The following is a 20599-nucleotide window of genomic DNA, read 5'->3' as shown; positions in this document are numbered from 1 at the left end:
TGTTAATCTGTAGTTGACTGGACCAGATGTGTCCCTGCCCTAATTACATACGACCTTCTACTATGCACTAATTTTGACGGTAACTTTCCTCCAGCCTTTTAACACAGGCTCATTTGAGGCAACAGGTTTAGTGTATCGTTTTATTGGAAACTGCATACGAGAATACAAATTTGAGCTTGCATGCCTCGTCACCAACAGGCTCTTCTAGACATACACTTCTACTAAACACGGTGTTGAAAGTTTTGAACACAGTGCGTCAACCAAACGGAGTCACATTCGAATGGCTATTACTTAAGACTATGGAACCAAACGTCACTACCGCACACAGCACCTCAGTTGGAGAGTGCCCAGCAACACACCACTATTCGGACGACACCATAGTGTCCTGCCCATGATGATATTCTACCAACACCTATGACTTCTTACCCGCATTCCATAATAAACAACTCACTGGTAATAAGGCCAGCCGGTACTATTGAGAACAACCCTTAGGAGAGAAAATATTCAGTCGTTCCCTTGGGTATTCAATCATCGCTTGTGACTAAAGCTTCTCAAGGACTGAGAAAATGTGATTTAGTCAAGGAGACCGCTTTGAACACATTGTAATGATGAAATCCGTCCTAGGAACACACATTTAATAATCCATCTTTTCACTTGGGCTCTCCACAGATGAGACGTTACAATACAGTGCAAGTAAACGGTCACTTGAAATTACTCCGAACTCTGAACAGCCCAGAAAAACGGCAACTGTTCAAACGGTTCAGTTCCCTTCAGGAAAGAACGAATATTTGGAAAAGGCCAGTTCTCATTGATCGATGACCGCATGACCCTTGAGCTCTGGTCTGGCTGTCTCTCATACTCTTCTCCTCAAGTTTTGTCCAGTAAGTAGTTTTGGCCTTTTATTCTCGAATGGGCAACTACGTGGTCTTTCCATTTTTCTTTACTGCGGATTCACCAGACTATATCTCCTTGACACGTCTTGATGGATATCCATTGAATTGGAGACGTAATTAGTGTTGACGCGATAATCCTTTTGCACAGAACAAAACCAGAGCGCGCGGCTTTCTCCTTTGTGACTGCAGAAAACGGTGCATCGTTAAAACCGTTTGAAAGCTCACAACCTAAGCCACCTGTTCTTCCGCTGGGTTCCATGACAAACCTGGGACTATTGTTCTGTTCACAGTCCAGAAAGGTATGTTTGTGACTGGTCGTTGGAATAGAAGAAAACGTAATCCAAATGACCGATGGGTATACTCAGTATAGTATATTCACACTATCAGTCATCCAACCACTTACGTGCTTTTATTTATTCGGCTTTTGCGAGTGAGTAGATAGCTTCGTAATAGAACCACACCGACAATCAAAAGAACGAAAAAGTTGAAAATCACGACGATTGTGATGAATCCGACAAGGACCCATCGAGCGATGGAAGGACCGAAACAACTGGAGAAGAAGAGGACGTTGAAGTTAAGTTTAGACAAACATTTGGTTTAATTAAACAATACACACAGGGTTGTAAAACACTCGTAGCTAGATAAAACTACTTTGCAGTGTTGAAGAAACGACTTGTTCACGGTAGAAAGGTACGGACAAACATTTCGATGGACTTATCAAAAGGGTATTCAAATGGTGATCGTGTGCTTTTATTGAGCATAATAAATTATCTTTAAATCCAAAAACAAATACACCTTAAATAAATCAAATCCGTTCTGCTCATAACAGCAAACTGAATTGAATTCTTCGCTGATTGCACTCCTAGTGGCCTTTGGCCTACAAAACCGTGTTCCAGCTGCTTCTTTAACGAAGGCATCCCTGTTGTTAGGATGACAGCTGCATTCATGGCCGCGGTTGTCCGGGAAAGCGCTGCACACCATTAGTCCTTAGAAGAACACCTACGGAGATTTAGAACGATGACCAGTATGACAACTATCTACACACAGTTCATCAGTTTATGTTGCACTCTCTCCCATCCATGATTTAATGATACTTCGATGTTTACTGCTGTGAGGATTACAAGGGGATAACCATTCATGTTCAAGCTACGTTGTGAAATTAGCTATTCAGGTTACCTGGTGTAGCTCAGAAGGAGAATAAATTCATAACATAAGTGAAACGTCTATCTGAGTAGTTGTCATCTGAGGAGCCAGTCAACAGGTTTGACTTAATGATGTGGATATCGTGCTTGAAAATGAGTGGTGTTATATCCTGTCTAAGTGCGAGTTGAACAAGATGCTAATTAGCCGCCAGTGGCCGTACGGTGAAGTGTTTAACCATTGATCGGATGGTGGCGCTGGTTGCGCACTGCTGATGATTCCATCAAGGGTTTGACTTAATGATGTGGATATCGTGCTTGAAAATGAGTGGTGTTATATCCTGTCTAAGTGCGAGTTGAACAAGATGCTAATTAGCCGCCAGTGGCCGTACGGTGAAGTGTTTAACCATTGATCGGATGGTGGCGCGGGTTGCGCACTGCTGATGATTTCCATCAAGGATGAAGCAGCTGTACGTTGCTTCTCGGCTTTTCAGCATAGAATGGCCTGATTGGTAGGATGAAACCTCTGCAGAATATTACCGAATCTTTTCACATTCAGATAAACTGTGCGGCTTGCATTCGTTTAGTAGGAGATCGCAGCGGAATACGCGATAAACAAAAACAACCAAAGTGAACCAATCACGGTAAAATAGATATAGAAAGTAGGGAGCTGTCCGCGTTGGTCAGCCCAAAGGTCATACAACAAACATAATGAACTGTCTGAATTGTGTAGGAGATATTACTTGTTATTTGTTGTTGTCACATGTGAGACAACAACGCTAGGTTAAGAGTGGAGCAAATGCTCTTTGCGCACAATTTCAAGAGCCAGTTAACATATATCCACAGCTGGTCTACAGCGCTAGAAATTGAGAAACCGTATTGCCTCACCTTTGTAGCTAAGCACTTGGCACTTGATACATATCCGATGATTAGGCAGGCTAAAACAGATCTTGGGTTTAGTCCCTGCGCCATAAACTCAAAGAGTTTCTACTCCATCTAGTCTAGTTCATTTAAACATTTGTTTTACCGTCTGAACTCGAAAAAGAGCACCAGATTCACATTTGTGTTTCAAGACAATCACAGAATCGGTCAAATATCGCAGTCGCTCTTACTACCAGCTTCATTCGGTTTAGTTTCGGAGCATTGAATGATATGAATCCATAGGACTGTCTTTTGGTTTTCTTCAAAGTGTTTCAAATAGCGCTCGATTAGTTGTAACTTTTTTTTGGACAATTGCAACCAAGCACTCAACAGGTTTCTTTACGATAGGGACAGAGTCATGAAGAGCCATACTATCCATTCGTGTTTATTCTGTGGAACACAAATGTAAGTTTGTCCAATCAGTAATACGATTAGAAGGTTTAGGCCAATCGATTTTCGGTCTATGCTCAATTCGGGGGGTCCGACAAAGGTAATGAATCATTCCGGAGGAAAATCCCATGAGTTCATACATTTTACGCACATCCCAATGCTGGTCATATCTGTTCTGCTGTAACGAGCTTATATTTAGTAAGTTGAAGACGATAAACTAAAATAAATAGGCTGGAAAATCACTTACGTCACTTGTTAGCTGAGCATTTCTTGCTTCAATGCCACAATTAGAATCGCCAAAGAGGAACTTTCGTGAAGCTAACTCGACAATCTTTTTCCTTATTTCTTACCAAAGCTTGTATATAAGTTCATTTCATTAACTTCAACATAATACCAGTGTAACGGTGATACTACTGATGGGAGTGGCATGCGAGTACTATGTTTTCTCGTAAATCCGTTTGCGTCTCTTGAAAAGTGAGATCTATTACGGAGTTTGCGGATTCACTCTGTAGCATTTGCTTGCAACTGCGTAACAGTCAAGGAAAGTTCAGGAAGATGCGTTCAAGGAGAAGTTGGATATTCAGTTTTGTAAACAAGATGTATATGAGAGTTTTGCTCCCCTGTCCAATAGTCTGTAACTGTCCAGTTGGCATTTTCTGATAAATAGATCCGTAGCAAAGGACTTTTTCTTTCACCAGTAGTGTTCATGGACGAAGTTCGCAAGGATAAAGACCGCCATGGCCGCATCCGAACAGAGGAAGAGAAAAGATTGAGGAAACATGAGGAACGACTCCATCAACATCAGGCAGTGCGAAGGTGATTAACAAGTGTTGAGGTAGAGAAATGATGCGGCCAGTGTTTTGTGAATGTCACGAGTATTCAACATTACGGTCACGAAGACCTACAACTAGGTGCACCTACCACATAAAAGCCACTCGGTGGGTTGAAACAGACCAAACGGGAGCTTTATTGTCCCCATTGAGAACAAATATGTCGGCCGGTGGATACTGGTTATTACTGAATACTACTTGGGAGACGCATCCGTCGTTGTCAGTCTTACCTACAGAAAAATCCCTTGGTTTTTATGGGATATGTAACCAGTTAGGGTGTTTGAGACCACACACAGCACGTTTCTGTCAGAGGCATTGATGCTAAAATTCTCGGGTTTTTCTAGCCGCGGAATACAACTGTCACCAAGTGAGCTGCAAGACAAGCTCTAATGCCGACGGAAATAGTTTGCTCAATGGTTACATGAAAAAGGAAGGCTAAATTTTGTCGCGGAAAGACGTTTTATCAGAATCGGTACTATAAAAAGCCCATGGCAAAAGCAAAGATGACAAGGAACTTTTGTTTGTAGAATGAAATGAAAATGATGAAACGAATTATTAGAGCTGCACATTTAGTCTCTCAAAGTGATAGTCACGCTTCCAAAACTCCACGAATTACCATTTATATGAAAATTTAACGTTGAAATATCACCAGACAGATTGATTCACTGGTTCTGAACTTACTTTGCACTGTACAACTGTGTGTGCAACCTGCATGACACAGAAGATCGTTTGCGCTCAACTTTTCGCCGAACCAAACAGAGCAATCCAAATAATGTGAAAACCACTCAGAAGCAGTAAGTCAAATACGCGTTTATCATAATACGAGTGCTTGGAAATCCAATTCAGAAGTGGAATACACCCGAAAAATAGCACCATGATTTTTTTGTTTTCGAACTAATATCATTTGTTGTGAAAACTGTGGTCGTTTGCTAGCTGGTTTTTCAAGTCACGAGGGTAATCAATTTATCTTCAGTTTCCGCCAAAATCCCCAAACTCATTATGTAGATCTTACTCTCAAATGCATTCCAGCTCAAATATAGACAACACAGTTAAAAGGTAGGCAGTCATGGGCAGAGTAGACATGAGTGCTGAACGTTCTCGACAACAGGTATCAATGCTTCACTGGCTAGCAGGGTCAACACTCAACTGATGGGGAACGGATAGGCTACATGCACAGAACACCAATGTGTGAACAGTGTGGTCAGATGCATTGCAACGGATGCCAACAGTCTGTCGGGCTATGCATCTTCTATTTGGCTTAGATAAGACATGAACACATGACACTATGTGATAACTTTTAGGCTTTGTACGTTGCTGGTTATTTCCGCCTCTTACGTGCATCATCTAACCGTTCATCACTTCATCCCGTGGTGGACTCTTCGAGCGGCAAAGATAAACACACTGTGTTGATCTTTCACCCGTTAGAAGCAAACTGACTGAAAGGTTTCTTGTTGTCACAGTACGCACTTGTGCTTGCATAAACAACAATCACTTTGGGATGGGGCAGCGTCATTCATCGTTGCGGAGGGGCACAAGAAGGCAAAAACGACTATCATGCCCCGGACCAACAGCAAAAGAATGTAACACTCACCCAAGATTTGAGCTGACAGCACCCGCGTATCCAAACCAGGCACCCACAATGACCGCTGGAATCAAATATCCAATCCATACGAGTGGGATGCAATTTTGATGCCTCGAGATCAACTCATGGTAGCGAGAATGAGGTGCGACGCTGAAAAGACCACAGGCATGTGAAGCAGTGGAAAATGGAATGAGGTGACTGGAGGTCCAGAAGGGCTGAAATTGAACTCAAAATAGAGCTATGCTCATATTCTACTAGTTCTTGTAAGTCATACGGGATAAACGGGTTTTATGAAAACTGCCACACACCCAAAGTTGCATTGTGCTGAGTTAAGACGAAAGGATATGTAACACACACTATTTATCGCACTTGTTGTTGTGCCCTACAAACGGGCGCAAGCCTTCAGTCCAATAAGTGTCCACTAGACGATTGGTGGTAAACAAAGATTCAATGTAACACAGAAGTCGTTATGCAAATAAGATGTCGCCAGTTCAGGTTTACTTGGTATTACTGAGACTAAGACAGGAGAGTTGCAATCTGGCAAGTCGTTATCACATAACAGACTTTAAACTACTGAATTGGCAGGGTTGTAAAGTGAATGATAATACAACTTGTTCAACGAAACTGCCTGTGTGCCTACAGCGAAGTACAGGTGGCCATTCTACGCTATATGATGACAGAGTGCATCCAGAGCCAGACGTCAGATGTTTTGTAATGCGCTCCTTGATAACAGTTTTCCGAACCTGAATGAAGAAATCAGTAACTGCAATTACTTCAAACTTTAGGCCTCCGCGGAACACAAAGCAACTCTTCAGGGATATGAACTAATTTCGAAAACACCCGTTTGGGGTAAAAAGTGGTGGAATTCTTCGGAGGCCATGTGTAAAACCAGTGGAGAGATTTCGTAGTTTTCAAAGTGACCGGAAGAAAACAGGAGGGTCATGATATCAACCAGTTGAGCATTCCTGTATGAGTATTGTGCAGTTCCCCTGGTCGATCAACACCAATCACCTGGGAAGTTTGCGAAAATCGAGGGACGGTGGCTTGCGGTGGCTTTTACGTTAACAGTTCTTCAAATTTTGTAAAACGATCGTACCGTAGAACATTGCACTGGGCTACTGGCACCAGACCTCATAAATACCCACGTTTTTCAACTAATTCTCCTCGTATTTAGACTAACATGTGTCACATTCACTATGTTTCAATAAGAAAGTCGTAAATTGGCAATCACTTATGTGCCTTGGGGTTTTGCAGCGAGTTGCCCTCCTAAGGAATCCATACTGCTGTTCTGAGAGGGTAGAATTCGCTAATGAAAATCAGTGTTTTGCAAACAGTTGGCATAAGTTAGATAATGGGCAAACTGACAGTATCATCCCACAGTCATCGAAACATGTATGATTAAGTACGATATTCGGTTAGGTGTTATCAGTCCTAAATGTGCGCAACTGAAGCTGTGGATGCTCATCACTTCAAAGCAAACGTCTGGCGTCATTGGCACAAAGATGAAGTGTGCTAATCAGAGGAACAAAACGTTTGGTTTACTATAAAACTAGAGGCTAATATTGGAGCGGGTTTTCAGCGTCCCACGTCCCAACAAAAGGACGTTTCAGATAAGCTTCCTGGTAGCTTGGAACCATTTTCCAAAACTAACGGACAGATGTATCGTATGGTTCGTTTCTATGCAGGAGAAAAATCAGTAAACATTAGGTCACATCGAAGCAACGTCCCAATGAAGTTCAATTATCGCTCATTACATTAATTAGATCCTAAGACCTGAATCGACTAGAATGTGGTGAGTACTAATATGATTCTGGAAACGATAATGTTCCGTTTGAATTGTTTTCTTCTGATTCCCAGTTCACAAGCAAGTTGGACTAGAGATATTACGGAATTCCCAGTATGGTTTTTCCCAAGCTTGTGGACAGGTGGGTAAAACATAATTCCAGAGACTAAAATAAAAAGGAAGATCAACCCAAATCTGCGTTGTGCTGTTAGTGGAGATAAAACTTGCACCACGGATTTGTTGTTATCTGGGACGTATTATTAGCCATAAGACTAAATTCATAACTGCTTGATGCAATAGAAAGGGTTCTATCTGCGTTAAACCGTCATCTTATTGAGCGGTTTGCCGGTTCTTTATGAGTACTGACAAGTGGGTGAGGCCGGCTTGGTCCACCACTTGAAATGCACCAATGTGCTTACCCGCTGCTCCAATGTTCATTTCCTATTTACGATTGAAATGTTTAACGCACCAGGGGGGGGGGTAGTCCAAAGATTTATTGTAAACTTACATGAGCATTAGTGTGTTCAATCCGAAGATGAATTTCCAAGAGAATGCAGCCAACAGGAAGAAACACACGGCTATTGCGACAATTGTGCAAGCAATTGGCTGGCTATCATTTAACAGTGGTGAGATGAGAGCAGCGATAGACGTAAGTAGGAGAGAGAATGCAATGTTGAACTGATCCAGGCGGAATACACCGCTGTGTGAAGGGTAGACGAGAGAGAAAATATAAGGAACTACCTCGAGAAAGAGGTTTCACAGCTGATAAGAGCTGATAAGTGAAGGTACATTTTCAACAGCTAATATTGGGGACCAGTACAGAAAACACGAAGCAAAACAATTAGGAATTTGGAGTATGTTCCATTTTGTGGCGTTAAGGAGTGTAAAGGCATTCGAAAACTGCAAGTTTAGCCTACTCAGACCTTGATCAGAACTCGATCTCAGGGTTTATTTCTTCTAATCCGTCACGACGAAAACCTTTATTCTTACGTGAATGATATCAAACTGAGCTGAAAACGGCTATTGTGGTTGTTACGGCAATTTGTTTGAATACCAGCAGAAGCTGGTTCTAGTGTTCTACTGGTGAAAATGGACAATCACAACTGAAACAGAGTATACAAAACTCTTCCAATTTAGTTTTTCAGGCAATGTGTCAGATAAATTTGATCTCCATATGATACGGCTAGAAAAAACAAGTTATCTAGCTGAGGTACTGGGAAAAGCTGTCTCTGCTGAGTCATATTCCACCTGTTTCCCATTGAATACCACTATTCGACACTAACAGGTGTTCCTAGACGCATATCTACGGTGTGCTTTAGATACCGAAAACCTGTCGCAGATATGAGACAAGCATGTCTGTAGTTCACGTGCCTTTTATCAATCTGCGAGCCGAAAAATGAGTCGTAACGTGTTGTAGCAATCCGTTTCACCAGATATTATGATAAGGCTAGTTTATATGCACCAAAGACGAAGGTAGCTTTTTGCACAACAAACTACTACAACCATACGGAAGCTCCTCATGCAAGAGTTTGTTTCATAGGAGGCAGTCAGCCGAGTGAGCATGTTGTCAGGTAAGCCGTATGCAGTCATACATGGTCGACCGCTCCTGTTCCGTTCGCACTAGAATGCGTTCTTAAGAGCCATTGGATTCAGTATGGTCTGGTTAAAATGGGTCCAAAACACAACATATACATGCTATCACATAAACAAGATTGACAGGCTATCAGGGAACAAACCAAACGTATTACCAAATTCCCCTCGTACAACGGATGCTGTAAAGCTGATGTATACGTTGTTAGCTTGGATGCAGGTGTTGATAGTGTCAATGGGTTCTGGAAACACGTCAAGCAAATTTAAGGTTAATGAATCAGTCGGAACCTATTCTGCAGATTTTTCCAACAAATTGTGTACAATCAAGAAAGGTAAGATAGATGAAGGCGAATTATTTTGATCAAAGCACGGTCGTTTTGTATAGTGGCAAGAAAAGCCGGAGTGCCTGATGCGTGTACACGCTTAATCATGAAAGAGCACATGACTTCTGTGACCAGGAACTCACATGAAACGCGTGAAGATGAGGAAGAGTATCAACGCGACAACAGTGATTGCGGTGAATACATAGCTCACGGTCTCCACCAGCCATTTGTTCTCGATTTCAATCTGCATTGAAAGGAGCCATCATGTTAACAACAGGATACCATAAAAGTGTACCCAAACGAAAATTTGGTAATCAATAAACCTCGCTGGGTGGCTGGCTGGCGGCTTTTTATTTTAAAAACAATTTTTTCTGATTTTACTTGACTTTTGGGACTTTCGGTGTAGATTATGCACCGAAAGGTGATGGACGAGTTCCGGACTGACAGCCAGGAATCGTGCGTCTGAGCAGTCTGAAGATCTACGGACGAAATCTCCTAATATCTCAAATCCATGAGTGAAATCGGCAACTAAATTAGCGCGCAAGATAGTTGGAATTCGAATTAAGAGGAAGGTTAGGAAAAATGTTCATTCTAGCAGTATAGTGATGTCAACTCTGTGTCGAAATTCAGCTTGGATGTAAAGGCTCGATGAATTACAATAGCATCATGTTATGAGACATTGTGTCGGGCAGGTAGTCGAAACTGATACTGTAGAAGCTCGTTTTTCTGTCGAGTCTTGTGCCTCTTGATGAGCTGGCTTTTGTTCTAGTGTATGGTTGTTTGGATTATTTCCTAGCACAAAGTGTTATGATTTAGGAACAAGACTCGACCGATTCCGCAGGTGTTGAAGCCTAATTTAGAAAACACTTAGTAGGCTCCGCCAACTTATATTGAACGCGGGAGCATGATTGTACAACTTTGTTTTTGGGAATTACACGCAGCACCAAAAATCTTGTCTGTCGATCTCAAGACAGTTGGTCTGTTCGAGCGCTTGGCAACTGGCTTGCAACTCTCTTGTCACCATGCTAGATAACGATGTCAGTGTGCAGCAGGGTAGGCGATTCGTCCACTTCTGCGTTCGCTTTAAGGATTGTCTGTAATATGTGTTACATAATTGGCTGGCACGTAATTTTGTTGGTCCTTTCGAGAATGTCGTTGGGCTGTTCTCCGATTATTTGCATTCATTTGGTTTTTTTAAATGCCTCCAAGAAATCAAAAGAAATTGCTCAATGCATGCATCGTATACGAGACAGCTGGGCCACAGCTTACCTATTCTGGAAGAACCAATCGGATTACGCAACGGCCAATTTCTAAACGACCAATCGTGTTGCATATTTAGAAGGATTACCCACCCAACCATGCAGTTACGATATCTCCTCACATGGTGACGATTCTCAAAAAAGACGCATCAGCCACTCGTGCTTATTCGCTATTCGCCATAGGTTGGCTTAACGCTTGAGGTGAATTTCAAATGTGGAAATTATGTATTAATCATTGTGTGCCCATCTTTTGGAGCATCGATGCCAACACCGCGCAACAAATATCAAGCGACCAGCTAATTCTAGATTCTGGGATGTTTTCGGGGTCCAGAAATGTTAACATATTTACTGGTAATGTGCCTCCTGTAACAAGCAACCTGAAAGGATCTCAGATATACACTGCCTAGCATTAGGCGAAAAACGAATACATAAAAGAGAATTATGTAGATGAGCTTTGATAAAAAGAGAAAAACTACAGCACCAAAACAAACGGATAAATGCCGCACTAACACTGACAAAGCGATAGAGCCAGGGACAGCAATAGCAGTCAATTGGCAAACTTTTTGGAAGAAACTCCGTTGGACCTACAAACATTCCGTTCGCTTAATTAACACAGCGAAAAACGACTAAGCAGAATGTAATTTGTGAATGCATTCTGCTGGGAAGCAGTTGCGAACACGGTGCTCCCAGTTACAAGCTACTCACGTTTGGGTCACCAAGCCAATAGACCAGTGCAATGGCAAACGTTCCAGTTTGTCGTGGTGTGCAACGACACTGAAGTTGCTGTCCAACGACCACAGTCTGACAGTCTTCTGAGCTCCAAGTTCCCCGACCATCACCCCTAAATAATAAAAAAGGAGCGGCATATGAAGACGTCTCATGTAATCACACACAAAAGGTAACCTCTTCATATAGGAAATATAACCTTGCATAACCCTCCACGTATTCGGCTTGTTGCGGGATTTCGGGGTTGAAGTACTGGGAACTACACTCCACTGTTTTGACCGATAAGGGAGAGAGGGTTGGATTCTAATCAGAAAGTGTTGGTACAGTCCTCCTATGGAACAGTTTCCTCCTGCATATCACCGAGGACAGTTGAGAATTTACAAGTAAACACAGGCGACAGAAGGTGTAAATTTCCTGCGAGGTTTTCGCGTTTCGATTATTGTCGAAATTAATGCCAATTCTCCAGTAGTATTGAATGGGTCAAGAACTATCCACTACGAGAAAATTTTAGAAGCTAACTTCGACTCAGTTGACGGGACGTCCAGGTATACTATTTCAGAATCGGCTAAACTCCCATGTTCCAGTTTGAAAAAGGCATGCACTGAGAAAGTATTAATCACACTCAAGTCGACTGACCTCCTTGTTAATGGTACTGAAGATTTGTTCAGATAAACAGCGAGCACACATTCTCGCACCGGAAGTTAGTCTTTACAAAAAGCTCAAGCATATATGAAATGGGCATGTCTGGTCAAATCGAACCGTTATCGGGTTGCGTCAGCTGACAGCCAAGCATCCGTCTGAATAGTAAGTTTGTCTTTCTAGTAAAATCCGAATAAAGCAAAGTCCAGTTCACCAAAAAGGTCTGCATATTTGTGATTTTTGCCACCAGTATGCAGAAGTTCGGAGAACAACGCTTCGGACAAAGACAACAAGGAATGCAGCGTTAAGCAAACAGACGACTTGCTAATGCTTAGGTTGTTTAGACAATCACCTTCTCCATAGGAGACAATAGATCGGTGGCTCTAGACGACATACTGCTTTTTATTTGATAGTCTGTCAAGCCAAAGCCCGCTTTATGTGCGAACCTAAAAATTAGTCATCATTGCCCGGTTTACAGAGTAGGGGTGAGGTTTTCTTATTGATGAGGTGTTCAGGATAGTTTCTCGCTCCCCAGTTTATTTATACCGATGATTCTTGTTCGAAAACGGAAACCTTAGCTTACAAGTTTAGTCTGACAATAAATAATGTTTGTCATAGTGCCACTCCAGTATGTATAAGATGTGTCTTTTCCTTAGCCTATAAAATTCACGCTGAAACGTATCTTCTGAAGTACACTTAAATGAGAGTTTCGGTAACATCTGTGGGATGGTTAAGGGATAACTTACTAGTCGGCAGTGAGAAATTTAGAATGTATAAATCAATGAATAGGCTCAGATGTCCAAAAATAACACTCCGCTTTTTTCAATGAAGCAGCAACATCGGCAAATATTTTTTCTTCCGTTGAGCCCCAATACATCACTTTGCGCACTGGAAGATGGAGCGTAGTACCGCTAGTGTCTATGCTGCGGTAAAATTATGCTTATGGGTGTATGAATAGGAAGAGGGGGAACAAATGTTCCAGATGGCTAATTGCAGGTAAGTCCTGAGAGCTTTCTCCACACGAGATCTCTCGGGGTTTGAAAGTTCCGCAGTAGACGAAGTGATACTGGGAAGAGAAATATTGGTCGATGTGCAAAATATTTTGTGTGCTAGCTCATAAGGTTGTAGAGGATATTAAAATTCCAGTAGACTTAAAGTGGTTTTTGTAAAGAAAAGTTGTGGCGCAGGGGTCTATAACAACCACGTTTCACGTCAGTGAGAGTCATTTTCTATTATTATTTTCGAATAACCAATAATATATACAGCAAGATGGACCCTATGTTCTGTGCGATCAACAGTTTTAGTGGGAGAAGAACCAACTTAAGATCTAGAACGTGTTACTAATGATCAACGCAACATAATAGAACCACTGATGCCATTGCTAACCGTCTGCTGTACAACTGACTGTTCACGGCAGTCAAAGTAGACTTGAGTAATGAATTACGGACCAGTGCAGGACTAGGAAATTGCATTCTGTGAGGCGATTTAGGAGACTGTGGAGAGGGAATATCCATGAATTCCAGTAGTCTTTTTTCTGAGATTTCTTTGAAACGTGAGATGTCCACTGAGATTCTCTCGTCCAATTTGGAAATCGCTATTCCCCTTCAGGTTTGTGTTATGGATCTGCAGTGTTTATGTAGGTTGCATCGCGAAACATATTCTTTTTAAACGATTCGATTACGGAAACCGCGTTTGGTATGCCCGAAGCTTTAGCAGTTAAGTCATGTTGATTGAGTTACGGATGAAAATAAATGATTCGGTATCGTATAGAGGAGATTGATAAGACTAAGTTCGGCAAAATCAGCATAGAATAGGGAACGACGGAGGGTGTTGTCCCCACTGCCTTGTATAATGTTCTTTTACCGAGTAAACATTGTAGTCTTTACATTGCTATTGTATGTCGGTGTACCTTCTGATACTTCCTAGTGTCTAGATTTTTAATTAGCCTTTCTTGAATGACGCCATCTGTCTGTGTAGGGGAGTGTAATTCCTGAAGAGCCTGAAGAACAGTTCGATTGCAAACATTTAATCACCAGTCGTGGTGATACCATCAGTGTTTTTAGGGCGCGTAATGTATCGATGGGTTGGTGATTGTATCATAGCGTGGACCGGTTTTAGACGGACAATATTTCTTGCTCCCACTGATTACATTCCTGCATTTTCTGGGACGTCTGTAAACAGTACCTTTAGCATTCGGCTGCCATTCGTCCTGCTGGGGTTCAGATATAGGGATGGTCTGGTCCCAGCATGTGATTTGCACCAAATGGTAGCACGTTTCTATGCGGGCATTCATAGAAGAATTATAGTTTCTCGCGTGTAGATGCCTGTTAGCTGGCGAAGGTATCCAAGAGACGAGGTTACTTGAACCTTCTACCTGCGAATCAAAAATGCCTAGCGATGGATCGGTAGTCGCGCATACCAACGCTACGCCACTGAAGCCACCAACCTCCTTCTCGAAAACAGATGCCGCAGACCACTGTGGAGGATCGTGAAAGCGATCTGGCGGCCGATAATTTATAGAGGCAAAAATCCAGCATTTCTGTAAGATATTCCTATAAGCATACTTACAGGCATACAAATATCCATTTTGGATGTTATCACTCAAAAGACCTCCCATGAAACTCACTTTGAAGGCCGAAGTTGTTGACACACAAACGACTTATTCCGTGCCTATCCAAGAGAAAATAAGAGATATGTTACGCGTCGCTTGATTTTTGGGGTGTCTAAAATAGATGAGTTGGTGTGTTTTATTGTATCAGTGAAGGTCATAGAAGGGATGTCCAAAAATACTGTCCCGCTGTTTTTTTGTACAAAAGCACTCCGACAATCACTTTGTGAGCCACTCTCAGTTATATTTTGGTGAGAAAGTTGATAAAACTTCATCCGGAAGAAATCGCAGACAGAAATAAATGTTGTATCATTTGCGCTGTATAACAGTTATGAACGTTCGAGTGTAAGGGCCATTCGGTAATACATGCTGGAAATTAAGTATTTTGACAATGGTGGTGAATAGTATAACTGAAAACGAATAAAAAGAAAACTGAAAACAATGTTCTACGTACGTACGGCGCTCTGCCCACAATCACGCATCACACGTTCAAAAATATTAATTTTAGGGTGGCGAATACCAGGAAATATACTTCACGTTCAAGATTTGGAGCAAGTGCAGGCATCGTTTTCACAAGACACAAACAGTGCTTTACAGGGAAAAGTCTAAAATACTGTGAGATCTCGTGGTCTATTTGCGGTATTAATGATTCAACTTTTTTATTGTTGAAACAGATGGGTTGAATTCAGACTTCTACCTGGACAGGTGATGTAAACAGATTTCAAAAGACGATGACAAATTACCAGTGGCTAGAATTTGTCCAAACAGCATCCTAAAAATTTCATTTAAAGTTAACGCAGTTGACTCAATTTAGCCCATACAAACCAAAATGGTAAAAAAACATCCGCAAGTTATACAATTAGCATGGAAGCCTAACACAAACCAATGGGCTTGGCCTGGTTTCCAAATAGGGAGGTAAAACCGGTGTGTATTATCCAATGGCACGGATGGAGGCTGAGTTACTTCACTCACAACAGTGTGTCCAACTTTTTATGACACGCCAGAAGCCCCCCTATTGGTTTGTATTGACTTTTTGAAGGCAGAAGTCGTGGAAGGCAATAATAAAGGCTCATAAGGAAATACGAGTAGTAGGTTATTATCGATATACACATAACCCTCCAAACCCAAACCAATCTGCAAACACTTACTTGAGGTTTTCAAGTAACGGTTTACGTAAAAGATCCACTACTACCATTACCTAGTGGTTCAAAATAAGGAAGAAATATCCAAGTGCAGTTGACCTTCTGGACATGATGTCTTTTGCTCACAACAACGGTCAATTATCCACTGGTTGCAGAATAAATCCCAAGGGTATTTATAGAATATCCTTATCCATCGTTGTATTTAAGAAAACGATTTTATTCCATGCCTTTTTGTGAACGCTAAAAAGCTGCAAACCCACGGAGACCTGTTTCAACATTGCTGGTATTCAGTCTTGGGCGACTTCCCCTATCTACGTAACCTGACAGTACTCCGGCCTTCATGCTTCCTTCGGGTGGCACGGCAGGTAGGCACCAAAAGGGTTTTGTAGCCGAACGATTGCTTTTTTGTCTCACTAACCACGGTACTGGTTTACTACGCGGTATGCGATAGGCGGTTCAAAGCATCATAGTAGCTTGAATATTGAACTAATAAAAAGAACTCAACATGTTTCACTGGCAAATGGCTCACTATGGGGACACCATATCTACAGGGCTATGGTGAAATGACGATCGCTGAACAGTAGCACTATTCAGGTTTTCAAGTGCGCACACAGATTTCATTGAGGACCTGAAAAGGTGACTATTTCAAGCTACATATTTGACGCGAAACCGTATGAACAACCGTCTGGTTGCAGTTATTTTTCACTGTGGACCATGGGAACGTGTGCGCTCATTCTGGTCGCCAAAAAAAGGAGAGACGTAGGTTAAGTGATTATAGGAAGTGAATAAATAACCAGATGGATATAGAAGCAACAAACGTTTCCTGACAACTGCCTTGGCGACGGCAAACAACCACCCGTTAGATGTAGTTCATTTAATCATGTATCGGGAAACAACCTAAGCCGTTTACTGGACAAATCATGATTGTCGTTTTGCTGTAAACAGTCTCGGGGCACGCCTAGGCCACAACAGGAAGATATTCATTAAATCGTGAGGTGGATACAGGACTCTTTTGAGGCGTACCAATTCATTTTAAGGCGACATTTTATGTACAGATACAAGGTGGACTCTATCATACTTCTGGAAACTATTTTTGAAGTTCCCTAAATGTTGACGAAAGCGATACAAGACAACTCTGTTTCGAAAATCGTTTCATGCAAATATTGATAATGAAGTGACCGAATAATCGCATTGGGTTGTCATATACCCTCAGACGACAGTCGATTTACTTGGTACTTCGATCCTACTAATTTCTAACTGGATCCAGTTTTACTGGTTTTATTCAACCCATGTGCACTCGAAACAGTAGATGAGGTTTTGAAAAGGGAGCGATCATTCATAGTGTGTGCCCAACGCCACACAAGTCTCAGTTAGGGGATTCGCTCATTACTTATGCTACCTGTAAGTCAGCGGGGATGTAGTACTGGTCAGATATAGCTAGAGGAGATGGTAACCTAATCTGTGAAGGTACTACGCGGGTACTCGACAGTATAGTTCTCTAGGTTACCAGATACAGGAACCATTACACTGCAATAAAGTTCGGCATTTTCGTAGGATTACTGTAGAAAATAAACCTCAGTATGAAACCGGAACATAAAGTTTTCACAATGGCACAGCAATCCAGGCTTAAGGCTTGAACCCTCTCCAACAAATCGAACAATTTTCAGGGAAATAGCCTTTTCTCATTCCGTCGAAAATGCTTACACCTTTTAACGAGAGGGTTGTATTTAACATCCGAACAGGAAAACGGATTTGATGCCAAAATGAACTGAAAGTCGAAGCGGAATCAGCGCACCGAAGATAATCTTGTAATGTTTACCATAATTAGAGTACAATAGCTCTGCAATAAGAAAAGCGAAGAAAACAGGTTCTGTAATCTAAGTGGTTTCTCTGATAGTGCACAAAGAACCATTATGGCAAATCAAGATAACACAATTTGGATCTAGCAAAAAGTCAAGAAAATCAGCCCTTATCGTCCGAACCGAGATAGTCCTAAATTAACCATGGTGCAGGAGGACAACAGGCTGATCTATTTTTAAGAAACACCTGTTACGTCTAGGGGTAATGGGTAATGACTCCAACTGTCTGCAACGAGGCTCACATTAATTAGTAGCAGATGCTACAGCTAGCCAAAACGATAAATGACGGTGCCAGCAGCTGTCCAAATATCGATGGCATGTAAAGTGTGCAAGATTTCTTGTCTATGATAAAAGTGAACAAGAAACAATCTCGCGCAACTCCAGAATTCAGATTGGATGTTGCGGATGGATACCGCGCATAGGGATGTTGCATTCAAACCCGCAAAACATACCCGTGTCGTCCCATGTACTTTAAGTTTGTGTTTTAAGGCTCATTCCAAGGCTGTTTGTCGATATCCCTAGTATGCACTGCCAACATCCGATACGGCAATTTTCAGCCTTCTGATTTACAATGTTTTATCCGCATAACACAACATCCAAACTCAAGCAGATTCCTCGATGACGAACAGTCACAGTCTTCAAAAGTCGTACCAAGTTGACCGTAAGGTTTGTCTTTTGATCTCCTGATATCCCTTGCAGAAGAGGTATAGTGCAATATATTTTACTACACGTGCTACAAATCTCGGTATGCGAATGTCACAGTCACAAACAATTCCAAATTCTCGTAGGCCTGAAAAAGCAATATCATTGCAAATTACTGAATGTACGTGCGGTAAGTCTAAATATTTGTCAGGATTTTGGGGTACTCAAGAGTGCAGAAAACACGAGTTCTGTTGGTGCCTGAGGCTCGTTTGCTTAAGATGATGACATTTCACGTAAATACGGAAGAGGTACAGGTAACGGTGTTTGTTACTGTGGCAGTCATGAACTAGCCAACAGATTCAGGGTCAGTTTGATGGAAAGGCAGAATCAATGACCAAATGTAGTCCGATCCTACAGGCATATGCAGTCATTTTCATGTAGGGTTTTGTCGTTTCCTTAACTTTCATCTGCACACGTGAAATAAGCCTGGTCCCAGCGTAGTCTAGCGTTACTAGGATGAGTTAGCAGTTTCGAGTGTCTACAGACCCTTTGAGTGAAATCGACCCAATCTATTCTAGTTGGAAAATGTTTTGAAGTCAAGTAGATCCTTATTTTTATCTGAAAATACACAAGCGCATTTCGACTTACGGCTCTTCAGAATACTTCAGTTTCTCGAAATATACTCATGCACAATAATTTGGTTTCAAGTTCCCATCACCCTCGTTTTGACGGTGCCCTTCGTGTCCTGTGTTATTCCGGTCAGCCAACACCAATGAGAGAAGCACTCGACTCGAGCGCCGAGCTGATTGGAGTTCATCAGCAGTACGTATCCTTTGCCGTGCCGATGTTTGAACTCCTGACATGCCACATGGAAGACAACCGTATCGCAACTACTCACCTACGCAAGCTGGACGGATCTGGGTTGTCACTTAAGCGATACGACTGGTGACCCTGACGACTCAACCCATGATCCAGTAGCTGTTCTGGTGATTATGATCAACCGACTTGCGTACGAGGCCTTCGTCGTCAGGCTCAACTACAGATTTAGCTACAACACAGCGGTCCGTTGTATCACATTTGCATTGTAAACTATTTATCGGGACTGAATGACTCATTTTGGGACGGAACAATGGGCGTATGGTTTCCGATTGTGTTTCACCATTTACCAGAATCTCGTAAAGGAAAGCATGGTTTACTTGTAGCACCCTTTAGGTGCCGATCTGCTATGTCACCCGAAGAAGGCAGGAGGGCTGAGATACTGTCAGGTTTCTCAGGCCTATACAGGAGCAGTCCAGGTGCTGAGGTCAGGTTTGAACCAGGGACCCTCTGGTCAGCACGTTCACGTCCTAACCACCGAACCACCCCGAGCTCAGCAAAGCAGAGTGTAATTACAACAAAACAGGTTTTTCTTCCAAAATCTTGCTTATAACGGTAGTATACTCTTCGTATTGATGAAATGAATTGGTCGACTAACCAGACGAACCCAAAGATGGAAATAAGTTAGTGTTTTGAATGATTTTGTTTCTTAGGCGATGTCAATTGGGTTGCCGGAGGATTTTGTTGAATCTCGGACCTTCCAGTGTCCTGAGAATTCCTACTCAAAATGCGTTTCATCGAGTTATTGCGGTGCAGTTGGTTGCCAGCACTTGATTAAAAGCCAGAGGGTCAACCTGGAACACAAAAGACTGCTGTCTGGGTGGGCGTGGTGAATTTGATGTCCATCTCGCTCCAACTAGTTGTTGAATTAGAGGCCTTGAGGTGTGGCAACTTGCTTTCAGGAAGAGGTTGCCACGCCCGGCCTGCATGGATCAATCATCCTTGACCTTCCAAAGTAAAGAGCAAACTACCTCCCAATTTTATTTCGAAAACTTTCGAGGTAACTCTTACAAACAGAGGGCATCCTGTAAAGCAGCAAACATTGCATGCGCTCGGTTGTTGAAAATACCAGCAACCTCACCAAAACCATATGGGGGAATGGGATGCCCAATTAAATGCAACGGACGAAGGTTTCCTGCTATCATGTCAACGGAGGCCACAAAGTGTAACACATAGTTCAAGGTCGGAACTCACCGCTGTTTGCACCACTTTTGAGTACAATTTCACTTGGCCATCTACCTCGGATGTTCTATCGCTATCCGAACGCTTTCTGTACCAGAGAGTTGTTTACTAGTCTAGTGTAGTTATGCCACAAATTCAGTTTGATATAAAAGTGCAAATACGCAGACTAGTTCTGGTGTTGCGACAGTGCTGAATACACCCGAAGCTGTGCAATG

General features: G+C 42.2%; 1 protein-coding gene across 1 annotated transcript in view; it reads right to left on the bottom strand.

Moving 5' to 3' along the window:
* Positions 1-20599, bottom strand: part of T265_10452 (hypothetical protein) — a gene marked incomplete at both ends in the record, with an annotated part of 157053 nt that overhangs the window by 6715 nt on the left and 129739 nt on the right. Inside the window, 6 exons of the mRNA XM_009176827.1 lie at positions 1297-1443; positions 5765-5905; positions 8047-8238; positions 9595-9695; positions 11416-11551; positions 19225-19277. Coding sequence (XP_009175091.1) covers positions 1297-1443; positions 5765-5905; positions 8047-8238; positions 9595-9695; positions 11416-11551; positions 19225-19277 — 770 coding nt within the window. The remainder of the gene's footprint in view (positions 1-1296; positions 1444-5764; positions 5906-8046; positions 8239-9594; positions 9696-11415; positions 11552-19224; positions 19278-20599) is intronic.

The sequence above is a fragment of the Opisthorchis viverrini genome (genome assembly GCF_000715545.1).
Source record: "Opisthorchis viverrini unplaced genomic scaffold opera_v5_367, whole genome shotgun sequence".
NCBI lineage: Eukaryota > Metazoa > Platyhelminthes > Trematoda > Opisthorchiida > Opisthorchiidae > Opisthorchis > Opisthorchis viverrini.
This window is presented reverse-complemented; position numbering and strand designations above follow the sequence as displayed.